Here is a 26,330-nt window from a genome sequence, read left to right as displayed (position 1 = left end):
AACAGTTTCCCACATTTGGGAAAACCTTACATTTCTGGAATAATTTTTGAAATTTCAGAAAAATGGTGCAGCAAACATAAAGTGAAAGCTGTCATTTCGAAACAAAATAATAAAATATTTGAAACTTCTATGGCAGGGCTAGCAGGCGGCAAAAGTCTGAAAAGAGTTCCAAGGTACAACACTGTCCACCAAAGTAAATAATACGGTTATAGAGGTAATACACCTCCTATTAAACTTATGATGAAATCATTTCTTATAGTATAATACTTCTGACAAATCGCAGGTGTGATATACAAACACAAAAACATGGTAAAGCAACTAAAGAAAAAAAATTGGGAAAAATTAATTGGTCAGGCAATCAGCAATAGATAACAGAGAAAAGTCGTTTCTGTCGCCATATTTTCTGTCTAGACGCTGGTTAGATGGAGCTACACAAACTACTCTTGCTGGCATGGCATGTCGATGCTGTAACGAGCCCACTGGGTCTCACTAGTGTATTTAACCTGAACCATTACAGCTCGCCCTGTTGCTCACTATTATCCACAACAGACGATAATACCAAGCTGTTTCAGGTTTCGTGCTGCGACCATCGCTGCATGTCCAGAAACTGGAGCCGTGATTGGCTGTTTTAAGGTCACTCCAGCAGTGCTGCGTTTGACTCTGCCAGCACACAGATTGCTATCTGATCTGAACAGCTGCAGGGTAATTGCTCCCAGTGACCAGCGAGCAGTGATGCTGCACCTGGCGTGTGGCAAGGTGCAGTGGGCCAGTAGTGAGCAGTGAGATGGCAGCAGTGGGTCTGCAGCATAAACGTATCTTACTCTTAAAGTAAGCCTCACTGCTGGCACCTCACTGCGCACTACTGGGACACCGCACCTCGCTACTCACAAACAACCATGTTATATTTACGCTCCAGCCTCACTGCAAGCACACCACTGGTAGCGCAAGCATCTTGCTTCTCATCAGGCACCTTTACTCTGTGACTGTTAACATCGCTAGTGAGTTGATTTCTTGCAATGTGGGGGCAAAACTGTGTTTTATGCATCGGCTAATAACAGAAATAGTGGTTTGTTCGTGCCAAAAATATGGTTATTGGCAATGAGAAACAAAAAGAGGTATTCATACACCTTTTGAATATAGACTGTCTACAATGCAGATACTCTCACCATTTCTAGCAACAGCTCAAAAATTATCTAGAGCACTTTTACAGACAGTTACAAATGTCATAAAAATTTTTTCCAGTTTCTTTTAAACGGTATTGCAGGAGACTGTTTTAGCATAGACAGATTTGACCTGGAATTACCAACATACTTTTGCTGAAGAGAAATTTGTAGACTTTCTCAGCCTGAGGCAATGTTTCATCAGTTATTATCCACACCACATCATACAGCTACCACTTATACATTTTTGTGCTGATATTCTAATGACGAAAAAGGGGTAAACACATTAACTAATTTAAAACAATTATTACACACAACCATGAAATGGTTATAATGATCTTTATGCCTCTGATCCCAGGTAGCTTTGCAACCAAAAACTCCTGAAATAAGTGCCTGTTTAAAATCATTGATTGTGTTTCTTACAGCAGCAACTGTCTGGTTTCCTTGTTTGGTATTGGGCAGTCAGATTACAAAGGAGATCGCTTACAAAACACCCACATGATCCATCAGTAGTAGGGCAAAGCCGGTATTGGGGCATTTGTTTGTGCAGGTTGCATACATTCAGGGGCAAACTTGATTCATTTACAACCCCTTCCTTTCCCCTTGACCTATTATGTTAGTTGAGTTATGACTGCACAGGTATAACCTGAGCTTCTGAGAAACCCCTCCACCCATCCTCCTCAACTCCTTCTCCCTCACCCCTCTTGGAAACCCCCTCTTCAATACAAGCACACTTTTGTCATCAAATTAATTGACTTATTAATTCAATCGAAAAATTAAATACCTGTTCCCTTCTAGGAATCCTCAGCCTCCCCCTCCTCACCCCTGTCTGGAAATTGCCAGGCAGAGGACTCAGTCTTTGCTGGAGAGAAAGGATCACACTACAGTAAATTCAATTACATAGTGAAGGATATACCGTTTGCTTATAAAATCCAATTTGATGGGGTTGGATCTCTCGTTTATTTGGTGAGAAAAGCTCGTCATACTTCACTGTTTTGGAAGATGCAGGTCTTTTAAAGAAAATCAAAAACAAGAAAATTAAACAGATCACTTTTTTTCGAATCATGCAAGGAATACTGCCAGGAAATCGAAGTCAACATAACTCATTGCACATTATTACATCATTAAAAATCTCTCACTCCTATTTTTGCACCAATCACAGGGCAGAGGTGCTGGTAGTTTCCTGTATTCCTGCAGCCACAGGTTGGGAGAGAGGCTGCACTTTGCCCACTTGGGGCCGTGACTGCTGTTGGCTGCCACACCACCAGCTGCCTCATGTATTACCACACACATAGCACCAGCTCATACAGTGCACAGAGCGGAAGTTGCACTATTCCCCGATCAAAGTGTCAGGTGAAGGCAAGCCTCTGAGTGGCTGTGCTGACTTGTAAGAGGTGGTAGGAAGCACTAGGTTTCTGCTGCCACGACATCAGGTGTGATGTCCTCCTCTCATTACATTGGTACAGATAGGTGTTGGGAATAACACATTATGAAAAAACCCCAGCCTAAAACATATGCCACAACTCGTAAAATATGCACCTGCTAACAGCTACAAGTAAATGCACAGTGCTAGAAAGCAATAACTCCCTTACCAAGCTTCAGTGGGACTGTCACCACAACAAATCTGCTTCCAATGGTGTCTGGACACCTTGTGCCCAGGCCCATGGATGACTAACAAGTGATCCCAGACCACCAAGCGACATTGGTGGGAACTACTGACTGGTGATCATATCACAAAGAGTGATGTGGTCCAGCCCAAAGTGTATAGACAGACGAAAACAAATCAAGTCATCAAATTTGAAGAACAGCTGTTATATATCAGGGTTTTGTATGTAGAGACGTTGGAGGACACAAACACTCTCTACGCACTGCCCTAACCTGTCATGAAGGCAGCAAAATGTGTGCTGAGAAGTAGTCCACTATTCATCTTCCCAGGGAGCGCCTCCAGTATTGTCATCTGGTTAGTCCAACGACCTCAAAGCAGAAGCCAGCGCCCTTTTGATATCTGATACCTAGAAACCACCTCCAGTCTCTATCAAGTCGTTACATCCTGTTTGTGTGTGCATAAACCAACCTGCCAGAACTGATGACCAAGGTATCCCCTGAATATTGCAACCTGATTGGTTCTCACCAAATTAGTAGCCAGAGCTTGAGTCTATATAAACCCCACCCTTACACTCCAGGCCTCATTCCGCTATCGTTCACCAGTGCCTCAGGTTGTCTTCTTGCTCATGTGCATTCTATCAGTTTTTACTAGGAAAAATAAAGTGATCATTGGCAATAAGCAAAAGCAGCTATCACAGACAATGGGAATTACGTGGTAAGTTAACATTGAAATCGGGAAATGTAAATTTATCCTCCACTATGAATTTTGTAGTACAAAATACTTTTCATGTTACTGTATCAGCATAGATCCACCAAATTGTGGATGAAATAAATGCTGAGATGCATCAGTGGCAGCCGCTGCAAAAGCAGCATTGTAAGTAGTATATACATTTTTCTTTTTTCACGTGATATTCTAGAATTATTTATTGGTCAGTCAGTGAACCTTTGCTGTTGTACACAATTTCGAAAATCAAGGTGAATAACTGTTACATTTTCATTAATAATTTTGTAACATTGAATAAATGCCATCTTATTTTTTAAGTACATAGCCAACATATATTTGATGAGCTAGTGGATGAAAGCCAGTAACAGTAGCATCATTGTAAGTAGTATAAGTATTTTTCTTCTTTGTAGCATCGTGTATACATGATAAGCTGCTGTGTGACAAAAATTTCATCCTATATGTAATATGGTGCATATTATTTGTTGTTGTTCTGGACGAATTGCCTTGTAGAAAAAGATTATAAAGGGGATATGTGTCAGGGATAAGCAGGACCCATCACAGATCTCCTGTAAGTGTATATTCTAAAAAAAGGGATTATTTTTTCTTGTACTCCTTGTATGTGTATGTGTTTTCATTACTAGAAAATGAATATGTGGTTTTAGGTTATATAGTGAGATGGACAGATGGCTCTTCCCGCATTCAGGTGAGGACGAAATGCTATAGTTGGAAGGAAGACCTTCATCAATGTAAAAAGGTGCTGGATGACCAGAGGCAGATGCCAAGGAACCAGAGCAAAATATGAACTCTGTTGTGCACAACACTACATCAACCAGCAGATGACCTCGAAGTATTTTCCCTCTTCTGACATTTATTGTGATCAATGACGCTACCTATAAAGTGATTGTACAACAGCATGACTCTCATGATGAGATCTGGAGAGAAATCCATTTATCTGCAACACGCCACCATCATGAACTTGTTCGGCCTATGTATGGCACTATCCCTCGTGCTGGAAAGATTGAACCATGGCTTGCCATTTGTTCAGACACCGTATAAAGACATCATGAACTATCACTGCACATATAGTGTACATGCAGACTATTTTGAACAGTCTATCAATATGGTGTGAAAATAGGAAGCTAAAGTAATACTCATCAGTATGAAAGAAATGCATCTGGAATTATGTCCATACAAGAAACAACAATTATATATATATATATCATTTTTGTTTTTCTTATTTAACTACCTCACCATTATATAATGTAAGGTGAAGCCATTGTAGCTCAGTCAGTAACGTGATTGTGCTGCAGTGGCTACATATATTTTTAGTACAAGCGTTCCATTTTCTATAAAAGCCCATTGCACACCAAGACCTGATGTAGTTGGTACCATGGCCACGTGGATGCAAATCAGGTCTTTAATGTAAGTGGCTGGTCCTGTGATGCTGCAGAAGAAGACCAGAAAAAGAAGAAGAATCGAGTATTCTACCCAATAACCTAAGAGCGATAATTAGAGGTCCATCTAACCGTTGCAAGATAAGTGATCTCATATCACTACGAACACATCTGAATGGAGTCTGCTTTGAGCATGTATGTATATTTTCAAAAATGCTGTTTCATCTCAAGTACCAGCTACTGCAGGGTGCAACATATATGAAATTCAGACAAAGCAGTCAAATTCCCCCACCAGAAAAAATAAAGCCAAACACAATGTTCGTATTTTACAATATTTCTGTGGATAACTAAGATCAAATTCTACAATATTTATGTTTTGGTCATCAAATGAGTATTGATATATTTTATTTGAGTCACATATGTTCCAGAATACAAAAACAGTTGGTGAGGGATAATGCAAATCTCATTATAGCTCTCAGACAAGACAGTTTGAACTGAATACACATTTACCAGGCGCAAGTGGGAACCAACATATCATTCAATGATTTTGTAAAGATGTTTGCAGATTGCTGGAATCACACACAGTATGGATTTATTGTTACTGATGGTTCAAGAAAACTGAATGCCAGAAGTATAGATGGAACTTCCAGAAGTTTCTGTATATAAATAGCTATAAAGTAAACCACGAGTATGTTAGTATATATCATACCATGGACAAAATTGTACATATGCCAGGCACTCAGTAGAGAGGATAGGTGTGCTTAGACAGAATGCATTTGTACACACATGGAAGATTTCAATCTCTCGAACGTAAAGTAGTAAAGGTAGATATACAGGGTATAAATTTTAAGCTGACAAACCAGAATAACTCGAAAAATAAGCTTCATACGAAAAACTGTGTAGACTCCAAAGTTGATTATGCAAATCACACTAAAAATGCACTGATACCAGCTCTGTGCTACTATTTCCATCCTAGAATATAGCTGTAGTATGTGGGAACCGTTCCGAATAAGACTGTTAGCAGACATTAAAAGTATACAAAATAGGTTATCATTAATGGCCACATATTTGTTTGATTATGAGAAAACGTCATGAAAATGCAGAAAAAACTGAGATGGAAGATGGTGGCAGTTGGATGAAAACTATCTCACAAAAGGTTATTCACAATCCAGAATGAGATTTTCACTCTGCAGCGGAGTGTGCGCTGATATGAAACTTCCTGGCAGATTAAAACTGTGTGCCCGACCGAGACTCGAACTCGGGACCTTTGCCTTTCGCAGGCAAGTGCTCTACCACTTGCCTGCGAAAGGCAAAGGTCCCGAGTTCGAGTCTCGGTCGGGCACACAGTTTTAATCTGCCAGGAAGTTATTCACAATGTTTCAGGAACCAGTATTAAGTGAGGAACGTAGGAATATGCTATGGCTCCCAAGGTATCAATCTCGCAGCGACTGTAAATATAAGATTAATTTACTTGCAGCTTGAAAGTGGTATCCAAGAAGCAATTTTTCGCACACTCAATATTTTAATACACTCCTGGAAATTGAAATAAGAACACCGTGAATTCATTGTCCCAGGAAGGGGAAACTTTATTGACACATTCCTAGGGTCAGATACAGGTCAGATACATCACATGATCACACTGACAGAACCACAGGCACATAGACACAGGCAACAGAGCATGCACAATGTCGGCACTAGTACAGTGTATATCCACCTTTCGCAGCAATGCAGGCTGCTATTCTCCCATAGAGACGATCGTAGAGATGCTGGATGTAGTCCTGTGGAACGGCTTGCCATGCCATTTCCAACTGGCGCCTCAGTTGGACCAGCGTTCGTGCTGGACGTGCAGACCGCGTGAGACGACGCTTCATCCAGTCCCAAACATGCTCAATGGGGGACAGATCCGGAGATCTTGCTGGCCAGGGTAGTTGACTTACACCTTCTAGAGCACGTTGGGTGGCACGGGATACATGCGGACGTGCATTGTCCTGTTGGAACAGCAAGTTCCCTTTCCGGTCTAGGAATGGTAGAACGATGGGTTCGATGACGGTTTGGATGTACCGCGCACTATTCAGTGGCCCCTCGACGATCACCAGTGGTGTACGGCCAATGTAGGAGATCGCTCCCCACACCATGATGCCGGGTGTTGGCCCTGTGTGCCTCGGTCGTATGCAGTCCTGATTGTGGCGCTCACCTGCACGGCGCCAAACACGCATACGACCATCATTGGCACCAAGGCAGAAGCGACTCTCATCGCTGAAGACGACACGTCTCCATTCGTCCCTCCATTCACGCCTGTCGCGACACCACTGGAGGCGGGCTGCACGATGTTGGGGCGTGAGCGGAAGACGGCCTAACGGTGTGCGGGACCGTAGCCCAGCTTCATGGAGACGGTTGCGAATGGTCCTCACCGATACCCCAGGAGCAACAGTGTCCCTAATTTGCTGGGAAGTGGCGGTGCGATCCCCTACGGCACTGCGTAGGATCCTACGGTCTTGGCGTGCATCCGTGCGTCGCTGCGGTCCGGTCCCAGGTCGACGGGCACGTGCACCTTCCGCCGACCACTGGCGACAACATCGATGTACTGTGGAGACCTCACGCCCCACGTGTTGAGCAATTCGGCGGTACGTCCACCCGGCCTCCCGCATGCCCACTATACGCCCTCGCTCAAAGTCCGTCAACTGCACATACGGTTCACGTCCACGCTGTCGCGGCATGCTACCAGTGTTAAAGACTGCGATGGAGCTCCGTATGCCACGGCAAACTGGCTGACACTGACGGCGGCGGTGCACAAATGCTGCGCAGCTAGCGCCATTCGACGGCCAACACCGCGGTTCCTGGTGTGTCCGCTGTGCCGTGCGTGTGATCATTGCTTGTACAGCCCTCTCGCAGTGTCCGGAGCAAGTATGGTGGGTCTGACACACCGGTGTCAATGTGTTCTTTTTTCCATTTCCAGGAGTGTATATGATACAAAAGGAAGTACCCTCTGCCATGCACTTCACAGCATGTTGCCGAGTATGGCTGCAGATAAAGATGTAAAAGTCAAACACGGCGTGCTATAGTGAGCTTGATGCAGCCAGTCACAGCTCAAGTTTCAGGACGTTAGGCGAGTGTCGGGACGCGAAGCACTAAGCAGCTTGATTACTGGGCGAGCAGCGATGGTGCAGGTTATATGGGCCAGTAAGACTCAGTGCACTTGTTTCTGCATCTACTACACCATCGTCTGCAAATCACTATTGTGCACTTCAGACTTAAGTGCCTGTCACAGGGTTCTTCGAACAACCATATGACTGTTTCTCTACCGTTCCACACTCTAACACCGTGCGGGAAGAATTAATACTTAAATATTTCTGTACGAGCTCTGATTTCTGTTTTTTGTTACGACCATTTCTCCCTTTGAAGGTTGGCGACACTAAAATATTTTCACATTCTGAGGAGAAAGTTAGTGATTGATATTTCGTGAAAAGATCTCGCCGAAACGAAAAACGCCTTCGTCTTAACGATTGCCACCTAACTCACTTATCATGTCCGTGACACTAACCACTATTTTGCGATGGTGCAACACTAGCTGCCTTTTTCGATATCGTCTGTCAATCCTGTCTTGGCAAGCATGGCACACTGCACGCCAGTACTCTAGCAGAGGACGACCAAGAGTAGTAAAGGCAGTCTTTTCAGCCAATAAAACAGTCTTTGATTTGCCTTCACCACAATATTATCTATTAGATCGTCCAAACTTAAGACATCTTAATCGTAATTCCTAGGTATGTAGCTCAACTGAAAGCCTGTAAATTTGAGTGATTTATCGTGTACCGAAATTTAACAGATATCTTTTCCTACTCATGTAGATGACCTCACACGTTTCCGTATTCAGAGACAACTGCTAGTTTTAGAACAATAGAGAAAGAGTGTCTAAGTCGTTTTGCAATCGGTTTTGATGTTCTGGTGACTTTATTAGGCGATAAATGAGAGCATCATTTGCAAACAATCTAAGAGGTTTTCTCAGATTAACTACTAAATAGTTTACATAGATTACCAACAGCAGTGGGCCTACAATACTTCCTTTGGGAACAATGGATATCACATCTGTTGTCCTCGATAATTTTTCGTCGATTACTATGTACTGTAATCTGCCTGATCGAAAATAACGAAGCCAGTCGCACAACTGAAGCAATATTCCATAGGCACGCAATTTGATTAGAAGACTCTTGTGAGGAACAGTGCCAAAAGCCTTCTGGAAATGCAGAAATATGGTATCAGTTTGAGATACCCTGCCGATAGCATATCGGTGACCAGAGATGTGGCAGCATAAACGTACCCTTAGGGTACCTTAGGATTTTGTTATATAGATACGGATAATGTAGGTGTTGTTCAGAATGAGCAGTGCATCCTATATGGATCGGACGTAACGATTGACGGTCTTGAGCACCAATAGTATAGTTTGTTTAAGAGTGGAAATTGAAACACTCACCGTGGTGACAAGCATGGTCCTTTGACGGTACACGAGCTGCTACAAATAATTAATGAAAAAATTAGTGACAACTGTTGTTACACGACAATGCTGCTGACAAGAGTTTCCACAGCTTTCAAACAGCGTTCTGCAGCAGATCGTTGCCAAACAACATATATTGTCTAGCCGCTGAGGATTCAAGAGTCCTTTCTGAGAATCAAGATGCTTGGTTTTTTTTTTTTTTCGATGAGATGCGATACGGTGATGCCGACTGACAGCTGTCGATACACTTCCAGCATACTTCCACTTAGCTTTTGCTAAGCTAAGGGAGTTTTTGTTGTAAATTTTTTGTAAAGTGTGTAGACAGCCAATTCGGAACCATTAAGAGAAGTGTGATGTGACATCGACAGGAAGTGTTGTGGTCTGCGCAATTTCAGTGCTGTGCTTCTGCACCTGGAAAATACATAATGTCACCGCAGTTCAAAGAGGACTTTTTAAACACCCGTCTTGCAGGCTGTATTGGCTCCAAGTAAACATGATCTTCATAGACAAGAAAAGATCGCTTGGCATCGTGGGCTGGCTATGAGTTAAAAAATATCCATAAACACCCACGTAATGTGGAACTTATCACAAGACGTGAGGAGAGACGGACCCGCCAGTAGAAGGAGGTGAAGACTACTGCGATGTCAGCATAAAACCGCAACAGCAGCACGGGTTGGTCAGGAGAGTTCAGTGATTCCTAAGGTGGACAAATCGACCACGGAAATTTCAGCTGTTCTAAAGCTGACTAAAGTTGACTGTTGGTGATGCGACTGTGAAATGGAAACACGAAGGAACAAACATAGCTGAAACAGGACCCGGCAAACCTCGTGTACCGTCGAGCATTGATGGGGGATGGTTGTAATTAGTGAAAAGGATCACGTGTAGCATAGTCCTCAGCTCGTGGACTAACCCAGTCGGGAATAGAATCTGGGACCCCGTGATCCAGATGCCTCTGGATCACGGGGTCCCAGGTTCTATTCCCGACTGGGTTACGGATTTTCTCCACCTGGGGACTGGGTGCTTGTGTTGTCCTCATCATTTCATCATCATCATCACCATCATCATTCGTGACAGTGGCTAGATTGAACTGTGTAAAAATTGGAACTTCGTACAGGCACTGATGACTGCGCAGTTGAGCGCCCCACAAACCAAACATCATCATCATCATCATCATCATCATCACGAGTTGCGTAGTACTACCAGCAGTCCAGCAAGCATGACGACTGTGTGCGCGGAATTGAAATAAAGGTCTACAGTGATGGAACAGCTCCTCACATGGCACACGTCTCTGTAGTCAGTGCTAAACGACACTTTAGGTGGTGTACAGCGTGCCGCCACTGTACAATTGACGACTGGAAACCAGTAATCTTGGGCGATGAATCACGCAGCATCGTGTGGCAATCCGATAGAAGGGTTTGGGTTTGTAGATTGCCTGGAGAACATTACCTATCATCGTGTATAGAGGTAACAGTGAAGTGTGGAGGATGTGGAGTTCCGTTTTGGGGTTTTCTTCGTGGTCAGGGGGTAGTCCCCTAATTGCATTCACGAAAACCCTCAATACAGAGGGATATAAACACATTTTGCTGCATTGCGTACTGCGTACAGTAGACGAAATGTTTGGAGATGAAGACTGTATCAGTACGACAATCCCCTCTCTCATAAAGCAGTATCCGTGAGACAATTGTTTGTGGACAATAACAATCCTGAAATGGACTGGCCTGCCCAGATTCCAGTCTTGAATCCAATGGGATATCTTTAGGATGAATTAAAATGTCGAATTCGCTCCAGATCTCAGTGTCCGACATCACTACCTTCTCTGGTTCCGGATTTTGAGGAAGAATGGGTTGTCATTCCTCCAAGTACATTCAAACACCTCCTTGAAAAAGTCTCCTACCAGAATTCAAGCTGCTATAAAGGCGAAGGGTGCTCACACCCCTTATTAATGTACACTAATAACTGTCCGGATACTTTTGATCGGATAGTGTATTCTTATATAGAGGGTATTTGTCAAGGAGTTAAGTGATGCAACAGCAACTTTACTCTGGATGGAGAGATACATAAACGTAATACAAAGGCGTAAAGTTAGGAGTTTTTATGCAAATTGTAACTACCTCTTTAATTTTTTTTTTTTTTATTAAACACTGACCTACAGAATTTTCCCTGACAAAGACAACTCAGACTTGATCTATTCCTTTACTAACCATAATATACAAGCCAACGCAATCTCAATGCTATACATTGGCAAGATGATTTCCAATAATTAACACAAAAGAATGGCCCTGAATTGCAAAAACCCTAACAATAATACAAATCCAAAACGTATGAAATTAAAGAAATATGAAACTACCTCCAACTCTCTTAATTGCCTAAATTCATTTCAATCACGAATCCCAACAGTGCAAACCCCATTTCTCTTCATAAGCCACTTACCTCACAGAAAATCTTCATAACACGAACTATAGCAATTACAGAAAGTAGCAACTACAGCCAGTTAAATAAAAAGATTCTAACCACTATAGACTCTAATTACTAGGACGCAGATAGCTAACGAAAGAAAAATTTTGTTGAAGAGCAAAGAATATATTTCGAAAATTTTACCCTATTCGTTTCAAAAATTATATAGTTGTCAATAGTTCCACGGCACAAACATTATGAACCAAACATCCATCTTCATATACTTCCTTGAGTATTTCATTATAAATACATCATTTCACCTCACTTTACAATGCATGTCCTACCAACACAGAGTCTCCACTAACAATATCATGCGCGTACACTTCCCTATCCACTCGCCACCTGCTAGTCCATCCAGCCACAGAACCTCTTGCCGAGGGCGCATACTGCTGTCAGCGATATTAACTCAATCGACAGAGCTCCAACAAACAAACAGGCTACTTACAAAATATTCTGCAGTTCTTCCCGTATTTTATTTATACGCAGATGGATATCAGTTTTCATGTAGCTCACGAACTCACTTTCACATAGCCAACGTAATAAAATAGCACTGGTGAATGATTTGTAATTCAATTTAGTACATTCACAGACTTATCCACATTTCCATTACGCATGTCGTTAATTGATGTATTCCAGTATACGTTTAATGATTGTTTATTTTGTTTAAACTTATTTGTTGGCCGGCCGGTGTGGCCGTGCGGTTAAAGGCGCTTCAGTCTGGGACCGCGTGACCGCTCCGGTCGCAGGTTCGAATCCTGCCTCGGGCATGGATGTGTGTGATGTCCTTAGGTTAGTTAGGTTTAAGTAGTTCTAAGTTCTAGGGGACTGATGACCACAGATGTTAAGTCCCATAGTGCTCAGAGCCATTTGAACCATTTTTGAAACTTATTTGTTGGTAGTACTTTGTAATCCATATACTACTTCAAAGAAATTTAATTTAGAAACCAGAATCATGTGAACGTTTAAGGAACTCCTCAACTATACTCTTCTCATAATCTGATTCTCCCAAGTCTTCCGTGAACTGCATTGGACTTACTTATAAGATCTTGTTCATCCATAGAACTGTAGCTGTTGTCCCCACTGCGGCACGTTTTTACACAGAAACCAGCTTCATGCAGGTACTTCGTCAGCTCACCCACTGGATCTTTTGCACGTAGGTAGGGGGATTCGAACTGACGATAATCCTACAACAGACCAAACGTACCCTTCTTATAGCTGAACTGACACACAGAGTTATGCTTTATTTCAAGTTGGGATTGTCAGACACATTGTTAGCTGTGGGTGATTTCGTTTGAAAGCAATTAAAGCTTGATGGAGTTCCATGGCTCGACATTTCATTAAACATGTGTATTAAAAATGACCATGACTTCTCCACTAAGAGGTAAATAAATTACGGCTTACCGTCATATAGGTACTCCAACGAGAGGACGTGGCCAGGTTTTCAAACATCTTATATAACGGACTGCCGATCACAATGATCACAAGTGTTTCACCTCCAGGAGATAGAAGTTTGCTGATGTTCTGAAGAGCGATTCTGCAATGAAGTGCTTCACATCAGAATGACCCTATTTTTTAATAACAAACTGAAGATGAATATAGTTAACAGAATGATTAATAAATGGAGCAACCAATACTTAATTGAATCAATCCATAACCGTTTAGGTTACATAATTCAGTATTTGTAGATGTGGGAGACTTTTCTACACTAGGAGAAATATGTAACTAGGTTCCTCAAAGCTCTACCCAAGATATATTTAGTGATCTGACTAAAAATTCAAAAAATTGTATGACATAACTCTTTACTGACATGTAAAAATAGTTATTAACTGTTCTTGCTTACATCGTCTCCCTGACATTAAAATAAAAGATAATTGTTTCTTCCCCTCAGTAAGTACAATATTAATTGTATTTCGGTACTAGCTGAAAAACCGTATGTGTTCTTAAGCAAGAATGACAATTTCCAGGCAATGCAAAATCCAGTAAACCACAGATACAACCCGCCTGGCTAGCCACGCGGTCTAACGCGCTGCTTCCCGAGATGGAAGGCATGCCAGTCCCCAGCACGAATCCATCCAGCGGATTTGTGCCGGCCAGCTTGTGGCTGGTTTTTAGGCGGTTTTCCATCTGCCTCGGCGAATGCAGGCTGGTTCCCCTCATTCCGCCTCAGTTACACTATGTCGGCGATTGCTGCGCAAACACTGTCTCCACGTATGCGTGCACCATAATTACTCTACCATGCAAACCCAAACATTGGTGTTACACTCTTCTGGTATAACAGGTTCCTGGGGGGAGGATTGGGGGTCCACTGGGGGCCGAACCACACAATCACCCTGGGTTAGGTGTGGGGCGGCGGTGGGGTGGGTGGACTGGTGTGGCCTGTTGTGGGGTACTTCAGGACGAAGCCTCTCTGTCGTTTGTAGGACCCCAGTTCAATGCGTAATACACAATACACAAACCACAAATACAATATTTAGCCCATAGTCGTCGAAAACAGTATTTCCTAAGATAATAAGAACCAAATTATGTAAATTACACTAACGAGCTCTCTTTACCAATGATCTGCCTAGACATAATTAGTAATGTGATGTTCTTCTAAGCAGATGACCTCACAGTTCATTGAAGAGGCCAGGCCATTCAAATAATTCCTTGGTGCCACTAATAAGGGACGTACCCAGCTTGAACGGCCAAAACCGTATACAAATTCTTTTCAGATACAGAGACATTGAAATTTCCTCACAGATTAAGACTAGATGCCGGACCTAGACTGGAAGTCAGAATCTTTGCCTTTTGTGTACAAGTGCACTACTGAGTTACCCAAGCATGACTCACAATGCCTCCCACAGCTTTACTTCCGCCAGTACCTCATCTCCGACGTTCCAAACTTCACAGATGCTTTCCTGCTGGACTAGCCCTCCTGGGATAAAGGATGTTGCGGAGACATAGCTTAGCCACAGCCTGGAGGAGATTCCAGAATGAAATATTTGCCTTGCAGCTGAGTGTGCGCTGATATGAAACTACCTGGCAGATTAAAACTGTGTTCCGCAACGAGACTCGAATTCTTAACATTTACCTTTCGCTGGTGAGTGTTTTATTGAATTTATCTGTTGATAAATGAAAAAAGAACAAAATAAAAAGTAAATATAAACAATAGCTGGGTTCCAAACACGGGTCGCAAAACTGACAGGCCACAACGCTAGCCGCCATGTCACTTCATTTTAATTTCTTATTAAAGGAAAGGACGGATACAGTCAGCTTCAGGCTCGATGGAGACGAGGTAGGCTGGGGTCGATTCCCGGGGCCTGGCCATGATGCCTCCCCTTGCTCCCCGCCCCCCCCCCTCCCCGCCCTCCCTGTCACTGTGCTGGTCCCTCATATGGTACTGGCCTCTTTATTTATTTTTTTTTTGAATAAAACTTGATAGACATAATTCCACAATTCTGGTACTCAAAAGAAAACAATTTCTTTCTCTAGAAAGGACGCACTGAGAAAACGTTCCAGAACAAGGAAAAAGAAAGACCTATCCAAACTTATCCAATACCTTGACGACAATAGTTAGGTGCTAAATATATAAGAATAAAGCACGCTAACGTGGAAGCCCATTTCCAATGCGAGTTTACTATATGCTGGCAAAAAACACGGGGCAGGGATCGTTGTCTGGAAGACTAACATCAAACAATACTAATTTCAAGTTTCTCAATGGTGTGGCCATTTCAATAGGGGAGAGGGATGATTGTACTCCCCAATGGCAGAGCAAAGATCTGGTACTATGCTCTGTAACCGATAAAATGTAGGCTCCCAGAAGACTTATTACAATATAAAATTCACGTATGTGGCGCAGTTTAGAGTTGATCTGACCAACATCTACACGGGGAGTCAGACTGTGATGTAAATATTATAACTTCACAATATTTACGTTGGTAAAAGCACAATGTTCGAACAAAAAGCTATATCTAGTGGCAAAAGGATAATAGTACACCACAAAAAAAGAAGGAAAAACATGGTGAACAGTGTGGAAAAGTTCGGAATAGAAAATTGTGCTTATGTTTCGGAAATAAAGTGGTAGTGCGACCTCCAGACCAGATGAGAGGAAGCGCAGGTCACAGCAAACTATCCCACTGAAGATGCCTTAGAGCAACAAAAAGGGCGAAACGTGTCTGGGAAAAATATAGTAAGTTGCAGCAAGAAAAGGCGGTTTTATTTACAAAACAAGTAGAAATGTGTCATACATTTAATATTTTCTGTAATTATTTCACTCTGTATTTACTAGACTAAAATTTGCCTTACAACACAAACAGATACACGTTTGACAAATTGCCTGTTGGCTTCTGTCTCAGGTTCTTCGGCCGACATTCGTCTACATCTACATCTACATACATACTCCGCAATCCACCATACGGTGCGTGGCGGAGGGTACCTCGTATCACAACTAGCATCTTCTCTCCCTGTTCCACTCCCAAACAGAACGAGGGAAAAATGACTGCCTATATGCCTCTGTACGAGCCCTAATCTCTCTTATCTTATCTTTATGGTCTTTCTGCGAAATGTAAGTTGGCGGCTGTAAAATTGTACTGCAGTCAGCCTCAAATGCTGGTTCTCTAAATTTCCTCAGTAGTGATTCACGAAAAGAATGCCTCCTTTCCTCTAGAGACTCCCACCAAAGTTCCTGAAGCATTTCCGTAACACTCGCTGATGATCAAACCTACCAGTAACAAATCTAGCAGCCCGCCTCTGAATTGCTTCTGTGTCCTCCCTCAATCCGACCTGATAGGGATCCCAAACGCTCGAGCGGTACTCAAGAACAGGTCGTATTAGTGTTTTATAAGCGGTCTCCTTTACAGATGAACCACATCTTCCCAAAATTCTACCAATGAACCGAAGACGACTAACCGCCTTTCCCGCAACTGCCATTACATGCTTGTCCCACTTCATATCGCTCTACAATGTTATGCCCAATTATTTAATCGACGTGACTGTGTCAAGCGCTACACTGCTAATGGAGTATTCTACATTACGGGTCTCTTTTTCCTATTCATCTGCATTAATTTACATTTATCTATATTTATAGTTAGCTGCCATTCTTTACATCAATCACAAATCCTGTCCAAGTCATCTTGTATCCTCCTACAGTCACTAAACGACGACACCTTCCCGTACACCACAGCATCATCAGCAAACAGCCGCACATTGCTATCCATCCTATCCAAAAGATCATTTATGTAGATAGAAAACAACAGCGGACTTACCACACTTCCCTGGGGCACTGCAGATGATACCCTCACCTCCGATGAACACTCACCATCGAGGACAATGTACTGAGTTCTATTACTTAAGAAGTCTTCGAGCCACTCACATATTTGGGAACCAATCCCATATGCTCGTACCTTAGTTAGGAGTCTGCAGTGGGGCACCGAGTCAAACGCTTTCCGGAAGTCAAGGAATATGGCATCCGTCTGACACCCTTCATCCATGGTTCGCAAGATATTATGTGAAAAAAGGGCGAGTTGCGTTTCGCAGGAGCGATGCTTTCTAAAGCCGCGCTGATGCATGGACAGCACTTCTCTGTCTCAAGGAAATTCATTATATTCGAACTGAGAATATGTTCTAGAATCCTGCAAACCGATGTTAAGGATATTGGTCTGTAATTTTGAGGATCCGTCCTTCTACATTTCTTATATACAGGCGTCACCTGCGCTTTTTTCCAGTCGCTCGGGACTTTACGTTGGGCAAGGGATTCGCGATAAATGCAAGCTAAGTAAGGAGCCAATGCAGTAGAGTACTCTCTGTAAAACCGAATTGGAATCCCATCAGGACCTGGCGATTTATTTGTTTTCAACCTATTCAGCTGTTTCACAACCCCAGGGATGTCTTTCACTACGTCCTCCATACGGGAATCTGTACGAGACTCAAACGGAGGTATGTTTGTACGATCATCCTGCGTGAAAGATTTCTCAAATGCTATATGATGAGTTTTCTGACGTTCCAACAGCACGAGTGGCTGGCATTGTCGACGTTTCACTCTCCATTGCTGGTGGGGTGAAACTCTGACAATGCCAGCCACTCGTGGTGGTGAAATGTCAGAAACATTTTCAGACGAACGTCGGCCGAAGAACCTGAGACAGAAGCCAACAGGAAGTTTGTCAACAAGTGGCCACGAAAGCCTGGACAATTTTGTCGATACACTTTTCTAAGAGCAGCTTTAAATACAGAAACATCAGTGCTCATTCAGTTCAGCTGGTATCTACTCTTTTTATTTTCACGATGAATTCAGTATTTCAATAACAGATTATTGTAGAAATTTTCAACAAAATAAAATTTATCAACTATATGTAGTATCTACGTATTTTTAAACAGAAATATGTAAATTCGATAAATTATTTGTTGAAGGCAACACAGACAGCTAGAGGTTTATAGATGCATCTGTAACCTCTTTATAGCTCTTTACCTGAGGCAGATCAGCCAATATTTTCTCTTGAAAATCCACTCTGACCTGATGGGGCACGAGTAACAATACAGTTAATGTCAAGAGAGTAACACACATTTAAAATCACTCAAATGCGAAACATAGAGGCACAGTGTAGTTTTTATTTGTGAGTTTATTAATCCGATCTGGGATATTTCATAGTATGCACCAATGTTCTGACACTGTCACCAGTAATGCCATCTGTTAGTGGCATAAGAAAAGGTTTGCATAAATACTTTGATATCTGTAGATAATATTATCTGTGCAATCAGTTATTTCAAAAGTTGAATTACACTAAGAAGTAGATTATGTATTAACAAGAGATAAAATATTTAAAACATTTACTGTACTTGTACAAGTGTTGCATTAGTTAGGCATAGTCTTTCTTTAACAATAGCAAACTTAGAGAGTGGAAATTTGTTGCAGTTGGATCGTTGTGGCAATGGCATTCTGTGTGCTAATGAGAGCATTCTGTGATGTTTGATGAAATACGTATGGAGGAATATTTATAACATGGCTATATAAGTGATATATTTATTTCTAACACACAACTTCTCACTAACTGTTTGTGTTCACATTCTAAAACTAAAAGACTCAAATACAGTGTAAACTATTTTTGCAACCCATCATTACAAATTAATTAGGCACTCAAGTATTAAGTTTCGTTATGAGTGTGCAGTTTCAGTCATTGCAGTAAGTTATTCAGATTAGAACTGCACTTAATTAACTGAACAGTAGTTATTTTGATTAGCCCATGAACAGGATTTTAATACATGAAACATAATGGTGTGAAGGATTATTGTACTTATTACATTGTTAGATTATCATGTGATCGAGTAAGGCAATGTAATATCAACCTTCGTTTTGTCTGAGTTGTTTTGCCTTATTTTGGTTACTGTCAATACATGCGATACACACTCACTTGTTCTTGACCCAGTATATAGGGGATCCAGTTTCATTCTTCTTCCAGAAGATATTGCCGCTTTGGAGGCATGTATCAGTGTCCAGAATCCAAATGAGGGGGATGAATATTGCTACACATGATTGCTTCTGGGTTGCGATAGAAATTACCCAAAACATGCGTAATGTACAGACATACGCAAAATATGTAATGTCTGTGGCATTATAGTGTCAACGGCATGTCATTCCCTGTGAAACTCAGGGATATACCAAAATTCGAGAGGCAGGTTTCTAATTATTCAATTCACATTTACCACTTGGACATAGACAAAAGCAAACAAGTTGATGATGAAGAGAACACTGCGCAGAGAGAACTATAGCATAAAGTAGTTGAAGCCCTATACTTTTCTAAACGAGCACGTCAGCTTCCCAAACGTGTAGACTTATTACTATTCTCCAAAGCCGAGAAGCATCAGTATGTCTCGATCAAAAACATGTCCTGTATACTTTATGCCCAGCTATCTAAACATAAGCGTAAATGCCAATTTTGTCACAGATGCCTCAGCTCTTTTAGTAAGACCAAGTATCTAGGAAGGCATCTAATTGATTGCACGAGCCAAAAATTGATATGCGTGGTAATGCCTACCGAGGATACAAAGTTCTAAAGCTTAAGAATGAGCACAACAAGAAGAGCTGTCCCTTCATCGCATATGCTGAATTTGAATCCTTAGTATAGCTCCTCTGATGTCTTCTGAAAATGATCCCATTTACACACATACTATCTTGACAGAGCAGCACGTATTGTATGCAGCAGTTTCTCAAGTTACTTGCTTGTATAACTCTACTAGCAATCAATTTGAATTATACATCATGGATAATACAGAGAGATGGTTGCTTCTGAGCTCAAAAAAATTTCACTCAGTGTTGTGGGGATTTATTGCAATAACATTCCCATGACCAAACATCAGGGGAGAATTATGTCTTATATGGGCAGGTAATTGACTGTTGTATTTGTGAACTGTCGTTGGATTGAAAAGGAGAAACTCCATGTAGAGACCACTGTCATCAAATGGGTAGGTTCTTTGATGTAGCTCACAACATATGTGACTTGAAATACCAACTACCATGACACACAATTTGAATGAGTATGATGCTCAGTTTCTTATTGAGCAGTTGGGTAATTTTTGCATGAAGATTGATAAGGTCAGTGTCATACCCAACAACGTAGAAAACTATGAGGTTGTGCTGAAAAGTAATACCTCTGTATGTTTTTATAGAAATTCTTAAAGCTTTTTACTTAAAAGGAACTTAATTAACGTTCTAGAACTTTATTTCTCATGCCTACACATTTATTTCTCAATGTAGTCGACCTGGCAATTAACATTCCTCTTAATGAGATAGTAATTTGTGGATTCTGTCTCTAAAGAATGTTTGACTTTGTTGATAGATCCACAACCTCACCTCTACTTGCACCACTTTATCACTATCAAGTGAAATCTTAGAAGATGCTCTTTAAGTTCTGGAAATAGATGACAATTGGGTGGGTCAATTCAGGACTTTATGGAGGATGATCGATGACAATGAACCCAAGGCGTCAGATAGTTGCAGATGGCACAGCATAGTCATGCTGAAGGAAAGGGTCCTCCATGTGTGGATGAGTTCTTTGAGTTCATGCTTTAAGTTTTTTGAGGGTCTCGAAGTCCCTTGAAAAGCTTATGGTAATACCTTTAACCATGAGTTTCAAATGTACCATATTGTGAACATCCCAGAACATTGTGAGTATGACTTGGCCTTATGATGGCATGGTCTTGAAGTTTCTTGGTGTTAGTGATTCTCTGTGGCGGAACTCCATTGATATTCTCTTGTTTTGGTGTTCAACTTGTTGAATTCAGCTTTCTTCACTTGTCACAATGTTGTTAGAGAACCCATTACTCTCACGTTCAAAACGCAAAAAAAAACTGTTGACAAATGTCCAGTCTCCCCTGTTTCATGTCAGAAAAGAGCATTCGATGCACCCACCGTGCACACAGTATACTGTTTCTTACGCACCAACATAGCTAGTTTAGATGCCACCATGTTACACGCTATAATTCAGAGTCCTCTAGTGACAGAGTTTTAAAACTTGCGCCAGCGTAGCGTGAATGTCGACTGAGTAATATGCATGAAATATAACAACCGAAATTGAAAAGAGAATGAAACATTCTGTCCAGCACGCCCTCCTAATTTCATTTATCAAGTAAATCAAGCTGAGAACAGAGCACCACTACTCGGATTCATCACATTTCATGCAACTGCTTCTTGAAGATGCAAAGTTTTGTCTTGTGACTAAGAACGGATCTATTCCTACAAATAACTGGATTCGAAGGAGAGACTCAACGAAACAACGTTACCAAACATAACTACATTCACCAGGAAATTCACAAGCATTACCTTAACGGATGCTGAGTATGACCACCTGGGCTGGAGTTCAACATTCCTGATTTAGGAGAATATGCTAAATTGTAAGTGGACACTGACATACGTCTACTTGCAAACATTTTTCAGAAATTTCAGAATGTGTGCATGGACACATACACTCTGGATCCTGCCCTCTATTACACTGTACAAGGACTTTCGTGGCATGCAATGGTAAAAAAGACACTGTTGGCATCAGACTTTTAATCGACATATACAAGCTGCTTTCTTTCCAAACACAGCAATGTGTACACTGGTATGCCTGGGCAAATAACCTGCATATGAGCGAGGAGAAGTACAGGCTATCTAAAAATATGAGTTACATTCTTTACTTGGCTGTAAGCAAACTCAAAAGGCACGCTATGCTGCAGTCTCTGACATATGGAAGCTTCCAACTGCTGTCCAACAAGGAAGTCGTCAGAATGGGGAAGAAGATCCAACGTGTGGCTGAGGCTTTGGCATATTTTAACCATGTGCACATTGCAAATTGCTAGGGAATAAGCACAGATACATTCTGCACTACAGAAATCTCTAGTAATGACTCTGTTAGAATCATCATCAGTATCTACTTCAAGCTATCCCTGTCTGAAGGAATGCATTGAAGCAAATAGTGAAAAGAGGGCTCTGTCGACGTCATTTTGAAAATGGTCTTTATAAATTAATGAATAATTCTGTTTTCGGCAAAACCATGGAAAATGTTGTAAACCACCACAAAATTCTTTTAGTTTACATTGGGAGGGGCGCTATGGTGCAAGAGATTACATAACCAAGCCATAATCTTCAATGAAGGACATTCACTGTGAAGATGGATAAGGTTTCAGTGATGAAACGTGTCTATATCAGAATGTGTATTTGGACCCCTCCAAGCTCCACATTATCTATTCCACTATCAGTTTTTGAAACCAAATATCAGTGATCCCAAGTTCCTTTATATGAATACAGATAATTTCACCTAATTGGTGCAAGGCTGCGATCCATATAAAGTAATTAGATTCAACCCCCACACATTTATCACAGCTGCACCTGCGGCTGATATTCCTTATGGTACAGAATCTCAGAACAAGAAGATTACCAACCTAATGAAAGACGTCGCAAATGGAATGCACACTGCAGAGTTCGTGAGACTCAGACCTAAAATGTACACGTACTATACAAGTGCAGGTGTCACCCTAAGGCAGACTAAGGATGTGCATCATGTGACCTCAAAGGCTCTCACGATCAAGGATTATAAGAAATGTCTGCTCGCAGTGTTGGTGGTGTTCTGCATATGATTCACAAAGTAGTCTTTAAATTGCGATGTCGTGTGGCACTGCAGCTGAAAGTCATACTGTCACCCCATGATAACAAACGATTCATCTGTGCAGACTGAGTGTATGGTTGTGTATTCCTTTGTACATAGTGATATATATATATATATATATATATATATATATATATGTGTGTGTGTGTGTGTGTGTGTGTGTGTGTGTGTGTGTGTGTGTGTGTGTGTGTGTGTGTGTGTGAGTCAGTGTGTATGCGTGATTGATTTTACATTATGTGTGCATGTACTCATAAATTTTAAATATAGTATGTACTACACATACTATGTGTGCATGCATACATGCATGCATATGTGGTTTTTCTTTATTTGCAGCTGCTAGTTCACCAGTTACCCATGCATTGCAAATATTGTATACAGAATGTAACTGTATACAGAGAAGAAAGTTCTGTTCTCTAATAATACAATGGAAAATGTAGTATCTGTAGATTCTTTATTAGTTTTAGCATAAATATAGTGTATCTCCATACCTGATAGTACTATTTTTACAAATATGAACGTAGCTATCGGTGAAGTATAAAAAATTATTGTAACAAAAGAGGTACTATTTCAGTGTTGTATCTCTCTATATAAGGTATAGAGAAAAGAGTATAAGTATAGAAAATGTAAGTAGTATAAGAGTGTTAGTATAGAAAATATAAGTAGTGCAAGAGTACAAGTATAAGAGTATAAGTATAAAAAGTAGTATATAAGAGTATTAGTATAGAAAATATAAGTAGTGTAAGAGTACAAGTATAAGAGTATAAGTATAAAAAGTAGTATATAAGAGTATAAGTAAAGAAAAATTATAAGTATAGAGAAAAGAAATTGCTGAAAATTATTGCTCTGCATATCTTACACATAAAAATGGACGTTGGTATATCTGTTTGAAATTAACGAACTTAGACACCATCTGGCCAATCACCATGAAGGTTGGTACATACATGTATTTTTAATGGTTTTAATGGTATCTATTTCACTGTAACTAGCTGGTTGATGGCGCTGGAGCATATCGACTTCCATACTGTTCAACTGGCCAGAAGAATCAGAACGACACCTCAGTCCTCTGTAATAACACATGGTGATTGTGGCTATGATTAGTAACTGATGATTGAGTTTGAAATGGAATGCTATTTTCATTTTGTTTCCTGTACCCTGACATGAATAACTATGACGTTCCATTCTTCTGTTTACAGTCATCAATTGAAGATCTTTAAAAGAAAGTTTTTCCAAACATCGCCAAAAACTTCAGGAATCACAATTGGCGATGTGAGCCTGCTATTTGAAGTCCAAAGAATGATAACGCAAGCGAATCAAAAATAATATCCAGTTGAAAATTCCTGGTATGGTTACGAAACACGAATCCATCAACACTGTTACAGAAGAGGATCAAGCTGTTAACTACCCAGTAGAATTTGTCAATTCATTTGAGCCTTCTGAAATGCCACCACACACATTGATGTGGAAAGTTGCCTCAGCAACACTGATTCTTTGGAACCTCAACACGCCACAGTGGTGGAATGGGACCAGACTCTCGGTGCGACAATGATTAACGGCAGATGTAAGGGAGAAGATGCGCTGAATCCGCACATTCTAGTGATTCCCTTTGATTTGACCTTCACATTCAAACGCCGTTTGACTACAGTTTTGTTGTGGGTCGCACTTTCACGATGACAATCAACAAAATTCAAGCACAGTGACTGCGTCTTGCCAGATTACACTTACAAAATCCATGTTTTCCTCATGGCGAACTGTATGTTGCTTGTTCCAGACTAGAAACTCCAAAAACTCTGCACATGTGTACATCTGATAGGAAACCAAAAATATTCCTTATCCACTCGAGTTATGCCAGATATTAGCATTATTTTCAATTGTTTTACGATGGTTCAGTTGCGCAGCAAATGGAATAGTCAAACATATTGTTCACTAACATGATATATTAATAAAAAATTATTGCAGTTCATCAATAATTTACACTAATAAAAACAATGGACTCTTATCAGTATGAGCTAAACTTCATTTTTCCTTGTTTTTCTACAACGAATTATAGATTCTAAATAAATATACACAGACAGGGCAATGTCTGCCAGGTTTCACTAGTATTCGTATATAAGGCATCTTTTAAAGTAGAAACAAAAGACATGAATATTATTGATCATAATATTTTTTATTGTTAAGAAAGAATTGTTATTGTGTTATATCACTGTTATTATTTTCAAAAGAAGCTGATCAATAAAATTGATTAGATTCATACAATTTCTTAAAAAGGAAGAATTGTTATATAACAAACTGCAAGCTTTTAAAACCGTAACATCAGTCATCTAATTACTTACAGTGTGAAGATGCACATGTCTTTTACTGCTAGAATGGGCGCATTTACACATTAGGCAGATACACCTGCATTTTACAAACAATTTATCAAAATTAATTGTGGTCCTTTCACGACAGAGCTAGAACAGAGCTCGAAAGCAGTGACTCTCTTCCCAGCAGTTGGCTGAGATTGTGATGACATTGCTCAAAGCAGTACACCTGCCCCCCTCAACCACCCCCGCCCCTCATCGGTTGACTGAGAGCATCACAATGTCGGTGAACCGGGGACGGAAAAGCAGGCCAGCGCCCTTAAATGTAACAAGTAGTGTTGTCTGAGTGGCAGAAAAATGTGCTGACATTAGAACAATCCTTGGAATGCCGACACCGAAAAGTGCTGGTATCAGTAGCTTTTGGGCACGAACTTTCAGAAGCATGTGTTCATTTGAAATATAAAGTGGTGTCCCTTGCACTGTGAACAGCAGCATCATGATGATGATAAATAAAAGACTCAATTTCAAACTGTTGTCACGGACTGGAATGCGTGCTGTAACCTAATATACGTTCTTAGAGATATGTCTTCTATCGACCAAATGTAGTGCTCCTAACCCAAACTGCACAACAATTATTAGCCGTCAATTTTCACTATCGCTGCAGCACACTCACATACTCTTATATACCCTTCCCCAGCTATTTGCCACGTACACAACCCATGTGAGAGATACTGTGAGGTGATAGGGAAGCGATATTCACATATACAGATGGCGATAGTATCGCAGACACACGGTATAAAAGAACAATACATTAGCGGAGCTGTCATTTGTAGTCAGGTGATCCATGTGCAAATGTTTCCGACGTGATTATATTCGCACGATGCAAATTACCAGACTTGGAGCTAGACGTATGGTACATCCCATTTCGGAAATCGTTAGGGAATGCAATATTCCGAGATGCACTATTTCAAGAATTTTCCTAGGATACCAAACCTGAGGCATTACCTCTCACTACTGACAACGCAGTGACAGACAGGCCTTCACTTAACGACTGAGAGCAGCGGTGTTTGCAGAGAGCCATAATTGCTAACAG

At 41.1% G+C, this 26,330-nt stretch overlaps 1 protein-coding gene across 1 annotated transcript in view; it reads right to left on the bottom strand.

Moving 5' to 3' along the window:
- The window catches only part of LOC126188656 (juvenile hormone acid O-methyltransferase-like), a 53,159-nt gene that overhangs the window by 16,333 nt on the left and 10,496 nt on the right, over positions 1-26,330 (bottom strand). Inside the window, exons 2-3 of the mRNA XM_049930260.1 lie at positions 13,228-13,360; positions 12,863-13,010 (exon numbers count right to left, since the gene is read on the bottom strand). Of these exons, the coding sequence (XP_049786217.1) occupies positions 12,863-13,010; positions 13,228-13,360 (281 nt within the window). The remainder of the gene's footprint in view (positions 1-12,862; positions 13,011-13,227; positions 13,361-26,330) is intronic.

Source organism: Schistocerca cancellata, chromosome 5, assembly GCF_023864275.1.
Source record: "Schistocerca cancellata isolate TAMUIC-IGC-003103 chromosome 5, iqSchCanc2.1, whole genome shotgun sequence".
Classification (NCBI taxonomy): domain Eukaryota; kingdom Metazoa; phylum Arthropoda; class Insecta; order Orthoptera; family Acrididae; genus Schistocerca; species Schistocerca cancellata.
Note: the sequence above shows the minus strand (reverse complement) of the source record. Positions and strands in the feature narration are given on the sequence as shown.